The sequence below is a fragment of the Natator depressus genome, chromosome 15, assembly GCF_965152275.1.
Source record: "Natator depressus isolate rNatDep1 chromosome 15, rNatDep2.hap1, whole genome shotgun sequence".
Lineage (NCBI taxonomy): Eukaryota > Metazoa > Chordata > Testudines > Cheloniidae > Natator > Natator depressus.
In genome coordinates, this window is record NC_134248.1 from 2,418,641 (window position 1) to 2,432,259 (window position 13,619).

A 13,619-nucleotide genomic window follows, 5' to 3' on the forward strand; every position below is an offset into this window, starting at 1 on the left:
GGGCGTGGGCTGGTCTCATGGGTTGGCCAGGTTCTGTCAGCCTCCCTGCCTTTGCGGACAGCAGCAGCGATAAAGCGGCAGAGTTCAGCCCCGAATCTCCCCGAATCCCAGGGTTTGGTTGTGCCATCGCCAAGGACAGGCCCATTGTGGCCAGGCATGTGCCTGACACAGCAGAGGTGGCTGTTTCAGAAGAGCAGCCAAGGAGAGAATGGTGCCCTTATTTGAATCCATATGATGGAGCCAGGTTTTTTCCCAGGGAAAGAGGGGGGGGCACAGTGCTGGTGCTCCTGGGGGGCCCTAAATTGGCTGGGGCCCCTGGGCATGGGCCTGTGCATTAGTCTGCCACTGCCTGGAACCCTTTGGAGCCTGCCCTCCCGCGTGAAGGCGTATGTGGTCAGCTCTGGGCTCTGGCTTCCCCTTCCAGGTCTGGGAGAGGCTGTTTGTCACTTCACATCCCCGCTCTCCAGCCAGGTGAGGTATGCGGCATGTAGACAAAGGAGTCAAGGCCCAGCGCCTCATGGGGGGCAGCTAAAGACCTTCATGGGTCTGTGTCTAAGTGCTCACTCCCCATTGCAGTCACTACAGGGGGCGAGAGAACGGGGGAATGCTCCAAGCTAAGCAGTTGGCTGGGGATGGCGGGCGACCACAGAGCCCATGTTAATGCAGCACCTCCTGGGCTCAGCCAGGCTCTGGTGCCATGAGCTAATGGCTCCGCTGGGCTCAGAGCTCGGGGGCTGCCCGGTTAGATGGCATTCACGCTACAGCCTCTGCAATGGCAGCTGAGAGGAGCGTTAATGACAATGGGGGGTGGGATTCTGCTCCCACGGAAGCCAGCGCATGCTAGGCTTTAGACTCTGCAGGAAGTGGCCAGAAGACCCTGCTGTGGTGGGCTTGGCACTTCCAGCCCACTACACTGACCATCTGCACCTGCGATTTTCCAGCATCCCTGGCCACAGGCAGGTAACACACATTGTGCAGGACCATGATCAAGGCAGCATCTATTCCCATTCAGAGCCGTTTGTCGTGCCCTTTCTCCTGCAGGGCAGAGGAAAGGAAACCCTCCTCCAAGCTAAACCACGAATGGTCAGTGCACCTGAGTGACACCCAGTGCAGACGCCCAAGGCCCTCTTGTGCCATAGCTCATGCTGCGAAGTGCCAATGGCACCGCGAGAGGAGCCCCACAGAGCTGCAGGACAGACCCATGCAGACGTGCCCTGCAGTCTGAGTTAGGGATGCCCCATTTGTGGCTTCAAGTACTAGCACCTCTCCCCATCCCCAGCTGGCAGTTACGAGACAGGAAGGGTTGTATCAGCACCTAACTGGAATCCCAACCATCTGGCTCCAAACACACAGAGGAGTTGTCATCCACAGACTCGGCATGCAAAGGGGAGCCCATGGATACAACGGGGTCCCCATCAAAGGGCTGGCTCCAAGCGGCCCAGCCATTCAAGGAGTCCAGCTCACACAGTTCAGAAATCATGCTGAGGAAGAACAGAGTAGGAAAAGTTGAGCCTCTTGTTACCTGGCCAGATGATGGCTTCCAGCAAGGTGACCCTTCTAGCCAGGAGCTCCAGCTGGGCCTGCTGCTGTAGGAAGGATTGTAAGCTAATGGCCTAGTGGAGATCGAGAAGAGCACAGAGTGCGAATTCATTCACCCTCGATGGAGGAAGGGAGGGGGATCCGTCACTGAGGGCTGAGTCAGGGAACCAGGACAGCAGCTTGGAGGCCTGGGGGAGGAACTTCCTCTGTGAGGAGAAGGGATCCCCAAGGGATCTCAGATGGCTCCAGCCAGGCGATTGCTCCTGTACGCCCTTTGGAGGACGGGTGCTTTGCACAGGTTAAATGCTCTCCCCTCTCTCCCTGGTGTCAGGGCCAGCAGGCTGTTCTGAGGAGCAGGAGGCAGGTTCCATGCTGTTGGATGCACACCACCAGGCTCCAGGGGAGAAGGCTGCAAGGCTCTCACCAGGAGAAGACAGGGTCAGACCTCTAGCTCCCACTGAACTCAGAGTCCAGGTGGGAACAGAGAGAATCCTTTACTCCTGCACTCAGATCCATCCCCCTGAACAGGGAGCAGCTCTGGGGTTCCCTAACTCTCCTGGCTCCCTCTGCTCAGCCAGCACTTGCCTCCTCTTTCGGGCCCTCCCAGAATGTTATGCTGTTGTGGGAGGCTCCCCCGCTGCATCCGTGGATGAACCCCCTGCCCCCGGGCCTCCTGCTCTCCTTTCCTATTAACTCCTCTCCCGCCTCCTCACGTCCCTCAGCCCTGATCATTACTCCAAGTGCTGCGGGAGGCAGTGGCTGGGAAAGGTCCAGCACAAAAAGAAGGGATTCTGATGTGGCAGCCCCATACAATGACCCCAGTCCTTTCACCATTAAAGGGCACCAACCTGGATGCCACTGGAGACTGAGGGGCTGTTTTTAGTTCATCCTTAAAAATATTTCAATGTCATTTTAAAGGTGCTTCTCCTCTGCCCAAGAGAGCCTCTGCCATGTGTTCAGGGTGTAGGTGCCTTGGTGCAGGGGCCATCTTTTCACTGGGAACCTGTACGGCACCCAGCACAATGGGGCCCCAACACAAATATTAAAGCACCATAAGAGAAAGGGAAATCTGTAATTAACAATCCCGTCAGCCTGCTGCCACTAGGGAGGCATTCTCCAACTGCAGGCAGATCCCTGGGGAACTCCCCAGTACTCAGTCCCTAGCCATGCCCCGCAGGTCCATTCACCGCAGTGGGAGCTGCCCCTTCCCCACTGAGTACAGATGCATCCAAGCGGCCCGTCCCCACGGCGCTGGTCTAGCTGCACTCCCTGGCGATGTCAGTGCCTGGGTGCGTGGGTTGAGGTTTGGGGGTGTGCTGTTGTCCTGGTTCCCGTGACCCTCCCCCAGTGCGGTGGAGGTCTGGGATTTTCCTCCTCCAGCAGCTCCAGGACATCAGCGGGTGGGAGGCCACTGTGAGGCCATCAAAGCCTGGGTTTCCACAGTTGCCCTAAGCCCTGTTGAAGCGGGATGATGTCATCTTAGGCAACACTGCCGACCCACATGGCAGGCGGACTAAATCCCACCGGCTGCCATCAACAAACAGGCAAAGCTCCCAGTGCAGGGAGGTGTGGGGACAGCAAGCCCCAGCCCCAGCCCACCCCACAGCCTGACTCACTGGCCCTCCTTGCACCATGGGGCTGCGCAGTACCATGGGCTGGAAGCAGGGAGCACTGTTTGTGTGGTGGCAGCGTGCGTGGGCGCTCCCGCGTCCTGCCCTGCCCCTCGCTGGGAGCTCAGCCCCACACCAGCAGCCTGGAATTCTGTCCTCCTGTCTGTCTCTACTCACCATAAAGCCCAATCATTGTTTCCAAGATTAAAACCCTCTCAGCTAAAATCTTCAAAGCCTCTCGGAGCTGGTGTAACCCCTCCCCCTGTGGACGAAAGAGACAGATCCAGCCGTGAAGGGAATGCCCGCGGGTGCACTCCGACCCCCGGGACCTCAGGCAAAGTGGGGGGGGGGGGAAGAAGAGGGATGAACAGCCCAGCCGCCCTCTCTCGAGGGGGTGTGGGCAGCTGGTTAAAAAGCCCCTCCTGCCCCAGCTGGGCACTGACATAACAGGCATGCACATGCTGACCTCAGGGAGCAGGCTGGGCTGGGTGGCATTCTGCAGCATTCACCTGGCACAGCTCATGACAAACACACATGCTGCTGGGGAGGGAAGAGCTAGGTCAGCTCATGGGGGACACGGGAAGAGCCTGAGTCTCAGATTAAGCAGCAGCCCTCTGGCTGAATCCCATCGCTGGCCACTATCCCCTGTCCCTTCCCCCCACCCCTGCAGGTGCGAGTCCAGCCCAGCCAGGTAGCCCCAGCTCACCAAGCCCCATGATCCCTCGTGCAGCATGGCTGCCATGCCCTGGCCTAGAGTTGGCTGCATTTCAGAGCTTGGGGGAAGGGACTGCTGAGTGCGCAGCCAGCCACAGGCTTGGGGGGCTCAGGAAATGCAGTAGCCTTTGGAACAGTCTAAACTGCTGCCTGTTCTGGCTCCAAAGCACCACTCTGCACTGTCCGCGTTCCCACAAGGACCCTGGCAAGGCGCTGCACTGGGGCCCTGCACTGCAGGGTGGCCTCACCCATTGCACCCCTCACTCATCTCTGTTGTGGTCCCCAGGCGGGAAGAGCTGGGAGCGCAGTGCTCATGTTGGCCTGCAGGGGCTGCTGTTGGGCCACACCAGGACTCTCACCCTGGGGCTGCTTCCAGGGGGCTTGCACCTCAAGACCCCCATTTTGTCTCCTGGCTGTGTCAGCTGATGGGGTTCAAGCTGGGACAAGGCTCTTCACACCCCTCAGATGCTGGTCTGCCCCAAGCTGGTTCTGGGATTTGAAAGCCTGGATGCTGCTGCAGCCCCTGCAATCCCTCCTGGCTTCCCTAGCCTCCAAGTGCCCCGGGAATGTCCCTGGGATGGGGCAGGGGAGGCACCCAGAGCAGATCTCGGTTCCTGCTCCCCAAAGCAACCACCCTTCTTCCTCCTCCGCCCACAGAGATTCACTGCCAGCGGGTCCGGCGCCAGCCAGGGCCGTGTGCGGGGCTAGCATTGGCTCTGGACTTCCAAGTGCAGGGTGGGGGTGGTGAGAGACGGGGATGGGAGCCATGCAGTCAGGGACATTAAGGAGACAAGGAGGGGCTAACTGGTACCTGTCAGCCAATGATCGGGGGGCGGGAGCCAGGCAGGGCTGTCCCAGCAGCACAAAAGGACAGCTGCTAGCCTTGTGCCGGGGCAGAGTGGGGGGCACGCAGGGAGTGGAGAGGGCGCATGCTGCAGGTTAGGAGCCGGACTCCCTGCAGCCAGCAGGCAGATGGAGACACATATAAAGAGAGGTTCCCACAGCTGTATCAATCGCTAACCCCACAACCAGGACGAGGGGGGCCGGAAGCCCTGGCACCACCCACTTCTCTGGGCCAGCCCTGCCCTGCGGCTCCACACAGTCCAGGCACTGTGGGGACAGACCCAGCTTCACCATCGGCACAAATATTCACACTGGCCTGGTGGGGTCCTGTACTGTGAGCCGGTCCCCTGGCGCTGGCCCCAGCCCCCGTTCCCAGAGAGGCCTTCCCAGCTTTGCGCAAAGGGATAGAAGTGGGAGGTGCCAGTGTCTCCAGCCAGACACGGCCCCGAGAGTGGAAGGGCTGAGGAGTGGGCCCCAGGGATGGGTGGTGATGATGGGAAAGATCCAAGGGGGTGAGGGGGGTGGGGAAGAAATCGAGCATGAGAGAGACAGAAAGAGAGAAAGATGGATGGGGCATGGGCTGAGCTCCAGAGGGACCAGGGTGCTCAGTCGGGGCTGCCACCATGTCCCCTTCCCCAGTCAGCATGGCCTGGCCACAGCCCCCAGATCCCACCGAGGCTGGAGCAGGTAAGGGGAAACAAGCCATGGCCTTTGGCTCCATGCCACAACCTGCCAGCATCATTAATTCCCCTCCGCGGGGCCATCCCGGTGGCAACCTGGCAGATCCCAGCAGCCCGTCTCCTCTTCGGAGCTACACTGCCATCATCCATCCATGCGGCTTCCCCAACCTGGCAGCCACTTCCTCTCCTGGCACCTATGCCGAGCCCCATCCTGCCTGGCGGCTTGGAACGGCACCGCTGACCTTTCATCCCATCCCGGCCCGCATGGCGAGCCCCCCTGCAGCAGCCAGGGCTGAAGGCTTGGCCAGCTGTGAACGTGTCTGTGTACGAGAGGCGACGGGCAGCACCGCTGGCACAGATCTTGGGGAGGCCCAGGCTAGAGCCTGGTTCAGGATTGGCGGGCGGGGGAGGTCAGGCTGAAATGGGCCCAAAGCTTTCCCCCGCCATGCCCGGTGTGGCAGTGATGGCAGTGGAAAGGCCCAGAAGTAGCTGGGCATCATGATGGGCGTCCCATGAAAGGGGCCAGGTCCAGAGACTGGCAGGCCAGCTGGGCCTCCAGCGGATGGGAGGAGGGCGCGCCTGGCCACAGCCCTGCCAGGGACGTTTCCACGGTGAGGGGGATGGAACGTGCAGTGCCACAGCGCCATGGCGGGGGGATGTGCCCTGCAGACTCGAGGGAGCCCCGGCTTCAGGCAGGGCAGGTTTCTGCTCTCCTAGGAGGGGGCGCTCGCAGGCAGGGCAGGGGGGTTCCAAGCAGCCTCTGGGCCATGAGGGGAGAGAAGCGGCTCTGTGGTCCCGTCCCCTCCACATGGGACACCGCATTAACCAGGGATGTCAAGGGGAGGCCCCAGCACTGCCTCTCTGGCCCCTGGAGCCTGGCGGAGCAGGCTCTGTCTATGGGGCTGAGGGGTTGTGGCAGGATGCTGCAATGCAAAGCCCTATGCCCCCCCGGGAGGCTGGTGCCAGTTCCAGGTGCAGTGTGCAGAAAAGCAGTGGGTGAGTGAGTGGCTGGTGCCCTGTGCTTACCCAGGTGCCCTTCTCCCCCTGCTCGCCTTTTGGACCCAGCTGCCCCTGAAACAGAGACAAGAGAGATGCCAGCGTGAGCCGGAGCCAGCCCAGGGCAGCTGACACAAGGGGCACCCGAGGATGAGAAGCCTGGGGGGAGGGGACAGAAGAGGCCTGCTGGGAGGGGCACAGGGGAAGGATCCACCCTTCCCCAGAGTGGAGAGCACAGGGCACACCCCAGCATGAGGAGGGACATCTTCCCAGTGTGGGGCGGGGGGCTCTGGGGTGAGGGGGCACAGACAGCCCTCTCCGAGCATGGGGTAGGGGCTGTGGAGTGAGGGGGCAGAGACAGCCTCTCCCAGTGTGGGAACGGGAGCCCTGGGGTGAGGGGCACAGACAGCCATCTCCAAGCGTGGGGCGGGGGCTCTGGGGTGGGGGGACACAGACAGCTCTCTCCCAGCATGGGTCGCGGGGCTCTGAGGGACGGGGGCACAGACAGCCTCTCCCAGCATGGGGCGGGGGGCTCTGGGAGTGAGGGGCACAGACAGCCTCTCCCAGCGTGGGGTGCGGGGCTTTGGGTGTGGGCTGTGGGGCATGAGGAGTGGCCCCTCCCCATGTAGGCCGTGGGGCTCTGGAATCTTGGCTCAGGGGCTCCCCCCCAACATACAGAGCACTGGAATGGATTTGAGGGATCAAGCCCCACAACATACACGGTCCCCATCCAGGCCTCTGCTCCCAGGAGAGCCAGGAGGGCCCTAGGGAGAGAAGGCAGCGAGTGCCTGGCTGTGGCCTGGCACGCTGCCCCAGCCCCTCCGGCGTCTCACCGACAGCCAGGCCTCAGAGGAAGGAGCAGTGGAACGGCACGTGGATTTTGGGCAGACCCCCGCCCCTCGTGTGCCCGTTCGTCTGGCACACCATCGCCCACTTGTGGAGCAGCCGCAGGCCCCGTGAACCCGAGAAGCGTCTCTGCCATCCCCAGGGTGGCAGGGCACAGCCTGGGAATGGACGGGTGGGGAAAGCCGGTTTTCTCCCTCTGCTAGTGGAGGCGGCACTGCCGTCCTTGGAGGTGGAAGGGGTCCCCGACGGAGCCCTGACACTGTCCCTGCCTCTGTGCCCAAGCCTGTCCCAGGAGGGGAACGCTGTCTCCATGGCCTCTCTGCCCAAGCTGCCAGCGAAGAAGCTGGTTGTAGTGGCAGAGACAGAGGCATGTGTCCAGCAACCCACCTCGTCTCAGACAGGCCCCTGGACAGGACCCCAGTCTGGGAGCGAAGGGTCTGCGCTCTGACCCCCTTGACGGCCACGGAGCCAGGGAGCTGCTCCTGCGAGCGGTAAGCCCTCCACCCACCAGGGCTGAGCTCCAGCCCCTGGCAATGGCCTGGGAAGTGGTCTGGTGGCAGGGGCTGGCTGGGCCATCGCCCTGCAAGACATAGGCAGTGCCCGCTGGACCGGCCCAGAGCAACGCCAGAGTCTGCACCTGGCCTTGCAAAGGCAGAATGCCCCGCTCCACCATTGCCCCTGCCCTCAGCCTTGCCCCGTGCGCCCCTCTGCAGCCCTGTCCCCTCACACACAGCCCTGGCTACTAGCCGCGCGGCAGGGGCTGGGGGTCACTCACTCTGTCTCCTTTCTCCCCTGGGGGACCGGCGGCTCCGTCAGCACCTGGCGCTCCGGGTAACCCCTGCACAGCAACAATGACAGCATCAGCATCCTGGTTTCAGGGGCTGCTCTCCCCAGCCTGGCCACAGCCTAGTTGGCACCACTGGAGGGGGCTGGCTCCAGATACCCAGGTGATGGGGGTTCTTGTGTATCCAGGAGAGGGAGGGCAGTTCTTGAGTGCCATGGGGAGGGGAGAAGGGGCCTCATGTACTCAGGGCAGGGGTGACTTGGGGAAGCAGATCACGTACCCATCCCAACAGGAGAGATGAGATACTCAGGCCCTGCCCCCCACCCCATAGGCAGCTCCCTGTGCCCCCTGCCTCTTTTCCCCCAGATACAGCACTTACATCGCGCCCCGGAGGGCCTGGTAGCCCAACTGGCCCTGGGGGGCCCAGAGGACCTGGAACAAGAGGAGCAGAACACACTGTGTAATTATGCCCCATATTCTTCATAATAATATAATTCTGATATGAGTATGACATAATTATGATGTATTTTGTGCAAAATGAGGCATGTGACATATCATTGGAAAGTTATGATTTATGGAATATGATTATCTTATTTGTATGCATGTATCATTTTGGTATCTGAAGTTAGGAATATTGTATATGCACCTATTACAAATGTGTTTATACCTGGGGAACGCCCACTAGACAGAATGCAGTTTAGATGGCTGGCTAGGATAGGCCATTAGGGAGAACAATAGGTCTCAGAAGATGCTAATCTCCCACTAGGAAGACTTCCTGGGGACGCTACAAACAGCCTCTGAATCATGGCTGCGGTGGCCCTAGAGGGACATGTGACCAAGTCACTTGGTACTGGACTCCATCATAATGCTAGTGTTTTTCCACTGACCGGGCGTGGGAGTCAAAGGGTTCCCGCCACATGCAAACAGTATTTAAGGCAAAGGAGTGACATCATCGTGGTTTGTTCTTCACTGACTCCCTGCCCAAGAAAGAGGATGGCTGGAAACACAGGAGAACAAAAGGACGGAGCTGGGGAGAAGGGCTGAGCCCAGGCTGGGAAGGGGTCTGGCCTGTGAAAGGGATCCCTGGAGTTTTAAGCTGCAAGCAAGAGCAACCGGCCTTCAAGACTCTCTGCAATCTGCCTAAAACAACATTTAGGGTCAGAAGTTGTTACACGTATCCAATTTCTTTAGTATATTAAGCTTAGATTGCGTATTTGCTTTATTTGCTGGGTAATCTGCTTTGATCTGTTTGCTATCCCTTATAATCATTTAAAATCTACCTTTTGTAGTTAATAAACTTGTTTTGTTTTGTCTAAGACCAGTGTGTGGAAATCATAACTTGGGGCAGAAAGCTGTTGCATATCTCTCTCCACATTGAGGGAGGGGGCGAATTTCACGAGCTTACGCTGTACAGTTCTCTGTGCAGCACAAGATGGTGAAATTTTGGGTCTACATTCCAGAGCGGGGTGTGCACTTGAGTACAGCACTTCAGTTCTTTAGCTGAGCCTTCCCATGCAGAGCTGATCTCAGCATCTATGTGTCCCCCTACTTGTATGTGTCCTGGTAAAGTGCAGTCTGAAGCCTGGGGAAGGGCTTGATAGGCTGCATAGCAGTACAGTGTAAAGGGAGCCCAGGCTGGTGGGTCAGGTGGGCTCAGTGGTACCCCAGTTCCAAATGGCACCCTGAGGGTGGCACCCCCTCGGCTGGCAGCACCAGGCTCATATCCCTGCTGTTTCGCCCAACCATCGGCACATTCCCACAGGATGTGTATCCCTCAGCTTGGAATTCCTTGTGCCAGCTTTGCCGTGGGCTAAGTCCATCCCGTAAAGCCCCAGGGAGGCCGTGGGGGACTACAGGGAGACCTCCACTGGACGGGGTAACCAGCGACCTGGACATCAGAGCGCCAGTGAGGAACGGGGAGGAGGGGAACTTACCCATTGGCCCTGAAGGCCCTGGGGGTCCCGCAGGCCCCATAGTGCCAACGCTGTCAGATTCAGTGAAGGTGTTTGACAGAAGCGGGTCCCCTGGGACATGGAGGGAGGAGAGATTAGAGGGGACTGCCAGGCGGTGCTGGCTTATAAGGACTCTGGGGAGCCCCCTTTTCCTCCTGGAGCCACAGTGAAATGGGCCCAACATCCCTTAGCATGGGCCAACTGCAAAGCCAGACTGGGCCCAGTCCAGCCGCTTGCTCAGCGAGATTTGGGCAGAGGGCCAGATCTGCTGGGTATGGCACAGTAGGGACACAGCAGCCAGCCAGCCACTCGGAGATACAGCTGATCAGACTCACGCACGCATGTGCCAGTATGCGCAGGCCACCATGATTACCAGCAGGGGTCAGGCGCGAGCCTTCTGCACAAGCCTCTCCCACTGACTGAGTGGCAGGCTCTTCTCCTCAGTGCTCCGGCTGCTGTCTGGAGATGAATCACACACACTTTGTCTGGGTAGTCCATAGGCACTGACTGCCACGTACGGCAGTCCTTGCTCAGACGCATACACCAGTCCCTGTACATTCAGACATATATGCCCAAATCCATGTGTGGCCAAGTGGCGAGGGCACTAGACGGGGACCCAGGAGATCTGGGTTCTGTTCCCTGATCTGACCTTCTGGGTGACCTTGAACAAGTCACTTGCTCTGTGCCCCAGTTTCCCCATCTATAAAATGGGGATAATGCTATTGCCTTCCTCTGTAACACACTTTGAGATCAACCACCAAAAAGAGCTATACAAGGGTGGGGTACTAGTGCCTGCAGAGGTGCACCTACAGGCTCATCGCGCGGACACAGTTAGACAGGCATGGGCGCACATGCAGCTGGAAGCCTTGCCCAGAAATGGTTTGATCCGCGCCCAAGCTGAGTGGTTTTAGTTTAGCAAGTGTCCAGCAGCTGCACTTTAGCCTGTGGAGGTTGGCTGCTAAATCTGGCCACTAGGGGGCAGAGCAGGCCAATCCAATCCAGGACAAGGGCCTAGGACCGTTAAACGTAGCCACTAGAACCTGCAGCCATGGGAGGCGAGCGTCTGCTGGAGAGGTGCTGGACGCAAGGCTCCGCTGAGGCACACCCTGGCTCCCCTGCTCTGCCTCCCTCCCAGAGGAGATGCCCAGGACTGGAGTCCATGCCTTGCATTGTGTCCCTGGTCACATGGAGGGACCCAGCGGGAGGTGGCCCCTGGCTTCTTCCTGCTGACATTTCCTGGGGACAGCCCAGGCAGGCTCCACCACAGCGGACCCTGCAGCAGTGAAGGGGTTAACGCCTCCGGCTGAGGTATGGCTAAGGCTCCCGCTCCTTGTCAGCAGCCCGGAGTCACGGCCTCGGGCTCTGGCACCTACCCAGTGAAGTCACATCAGTGCGCAGTGCTGCCGCGGCTACTGGGGCAATGCCACCCCCCCGTGAGACCGGGTCACCTCGCTGGCACAGCTCCGCTCCCAGGGTGCAGGGCACTGCGTGATGGGTTGCACGCCACCTGGGTACAGGCTGAAGTGTAATAACAACACCTAGCTCACACACAGCACTTGTCATCAGTAGGTCTCCAAGTGCTTGACGAAGGAGGGGGAAACTCTTCCAGAGGGGAAACTGAGGCCCAGGGAGGGGAAGTGGGTTGCCCAAGGGCACCCAGCAGGCCAGAGCTGGGAATAGAAGCTGTGTTTCTTGAGGCCCAGTCCAGTGCTCACTCCACTAGGCCATGCTCCAAGGATGAGGACTGTGGGTGCCAGAAGCTTAGGGCTAGGGACCCTGGCTCCCAGCATGTGAATGAGAAAGGCTAAGATGAGCCTCAAAGGAAACACACAGTTGGGCTCAGGCCCTTTTCTTGTGTGTGCTTTTCTATGATGGAGAAAGACACCCTAGAAGGGTTTTATTTAAAAAGAAATATTTTACATTCAAATATCAAGTCTCATCTAACCTGGGAGACTCTGTGGCTGACTAGAGAACTGGGGCAATCCCACGGCGGTAAAAGCTGAGCACTGGAGAGGGGGAGGGATTTCATCTGCTGCTCTGACTTCCTATATGACACAGGCCAGAGACCCTCACACAGTGACTCCCACCTCCAGCCCCGAGCTTCTGAGCAGATGAGCCAGGATCTGAACCTGAGGGCCTGTCCCTGTGCTCCGTGCTGGGAGCATTCCCCTAGAGCACCAACGCCCACTCCGTTCATCAGACTCCAACAGCCAGCGACCATGGGGAGAAAGGGTCTCTTTGTTAAGGATCCCCCTCCCTTTAATGAAAACGTGACAGCTTACAGCATACATTTCCTGCCACGCCACCAAGGAGTCCTCCAGCAAAGCCGGGGGAGACTAGACTTGCCATTTCTGATATTTCTAAGCAGAAAAACCCTTTAAAATCCTCCAGCGCCAGCCCCTCCCCAGCTGCTTTCTCCCTCAGAAGGCAGCCACAGGGCCACAAACACATTATCTTTTTCTCTTTCCTGTCACTGTGGAGACTCCTGGTGCTGTCAGGGTGCTGCTACCTAGTGCAAACGCAGGGTAACTATAGCATCAGGCAAAGGACAATAAGGAGGCTGGAGTGAGACACAGAGCGAGTCCAACAGGACTGTTTTAGCTGCATCTGACTGAGTGAATTGGCTCCTGCTCGCCTCAGTGCCAGAGAGCCCGACACAGTGACTGGCAAGGGCTTCCAGGTACGTGGTTCTTCAAGGACCCAATGACACCCACTGTCTGGGTAGGCCTGTGCCTGCTCGGTGCTTGGCTAAGAGATCCCACACCAAGGGAAACCCAGGCGCTGTGGGAAGAGCAGCTGGGGACTCGGTAGGTGGTGCCCTGAGCCAGTCCCAAGGCCATGCCCTAGTATAGTGTCTCATTCACATGAGACACAAGCTGAGATCCTAGCCACAAAAGGTTATCAGTGAACCAATGCTGGGCTTTATTGTAAGGGGCTAGCTCCTGCCCTCCGTTCCCAATGAAGACAGCGCTTTCCTTCACTTCCTGTCCCAAAGTGGTGTGTAGCGATACAGATACTAGGAATAGCAATGGTTAAATGTGCATTTCACAGACAGGTAACTAAACACAGAGAGAGGAACCACTTGCCCCAGATCACACACTGAGCCAGAAAGGGAACCCAGGAGTCCTGATGCCCAGTGATCTAAACCAGTGGTTCTCAACTTTTGCCATATAGTGACCCTCCCATGGAATCACAGAAATGTCAGACTGGAAGGGACCTTGAGAGGTCATCAAGTGCAGCCCCTGCGTTGAGGCAGAACCAAGCAAACCGAGCCCATCCCTGACAGATGTTTGTCCAGCCTGTTCTTAAACCTCCCATGGTGGGGATTCCACAACCGTAGCGTTAAAAAGATTTTCCTAATATCGAACCTAAATCTCCCTTGCTGCAGATGAAGCCCATGACTTCTTGTCCTGCCTTCAGGGGACACGGAGAACAATTGATCCCCGTCCTCGTCAGAACAGCCCGTAACACATTTGAAGACTCTTATCAGGTCCCCCTCGGCCTTTTTTTGTCAAGACTAAACATGCCCAGTTTTTCTAACCTTTCCTCATAGCTCAGATTGATCATCTTTGTTGCTCTTCTCTGGACTCTCTCCACATCTTTCCCAAAGTGGGGCACCCAGAATTGAGCGCAGTGCTCCAGCTGAGGCCTCACC

At 58.6% G+C, this 13,619-nt stretch overlaps 1 protein-coding gene across 2 annotated transcripts in view; it reads right to left on the bottom strand.

Moving 5' to 3' along the window:
• Positions 1-13,619, bottom strand: part of EMID1 (EMI domain containing 1) — a 77,940-nt gene that overhangs the window by 471 nt on the left and 63,850 nt on the right. Inside the window, exons 11-15 of one of the 2 annotated variants that reach the window (XM_074973126.1) lie at positions 9,947-10,036; positions 8,392-8,444; positions 8,004-8,066; positions 6,413-6,457; positions 3,327-3,411 (exon numbers count right to left, since the gene is read on the bottom strand). In XM_074973126.1, coding sequence (XP_074829227.1) covers positions 3,327-3,411; positions 6,413-6,457; positions 8,004-8,066; positions 8,392-8,444; positions 9,947-10,036 — 336 coding nt within the window. Of the gene's footprint in view, positions 1-1,522; positions 1,614-3,326; positions 3,412-6,412; positions 6,458-8,003; positions 8,067-8,391; positions 8,445-9,946; positions 10,037-13,619 lie in introns of both variants that reach the window. The other variant, XM_074973124.1, reaches the window with a different exon arrangement.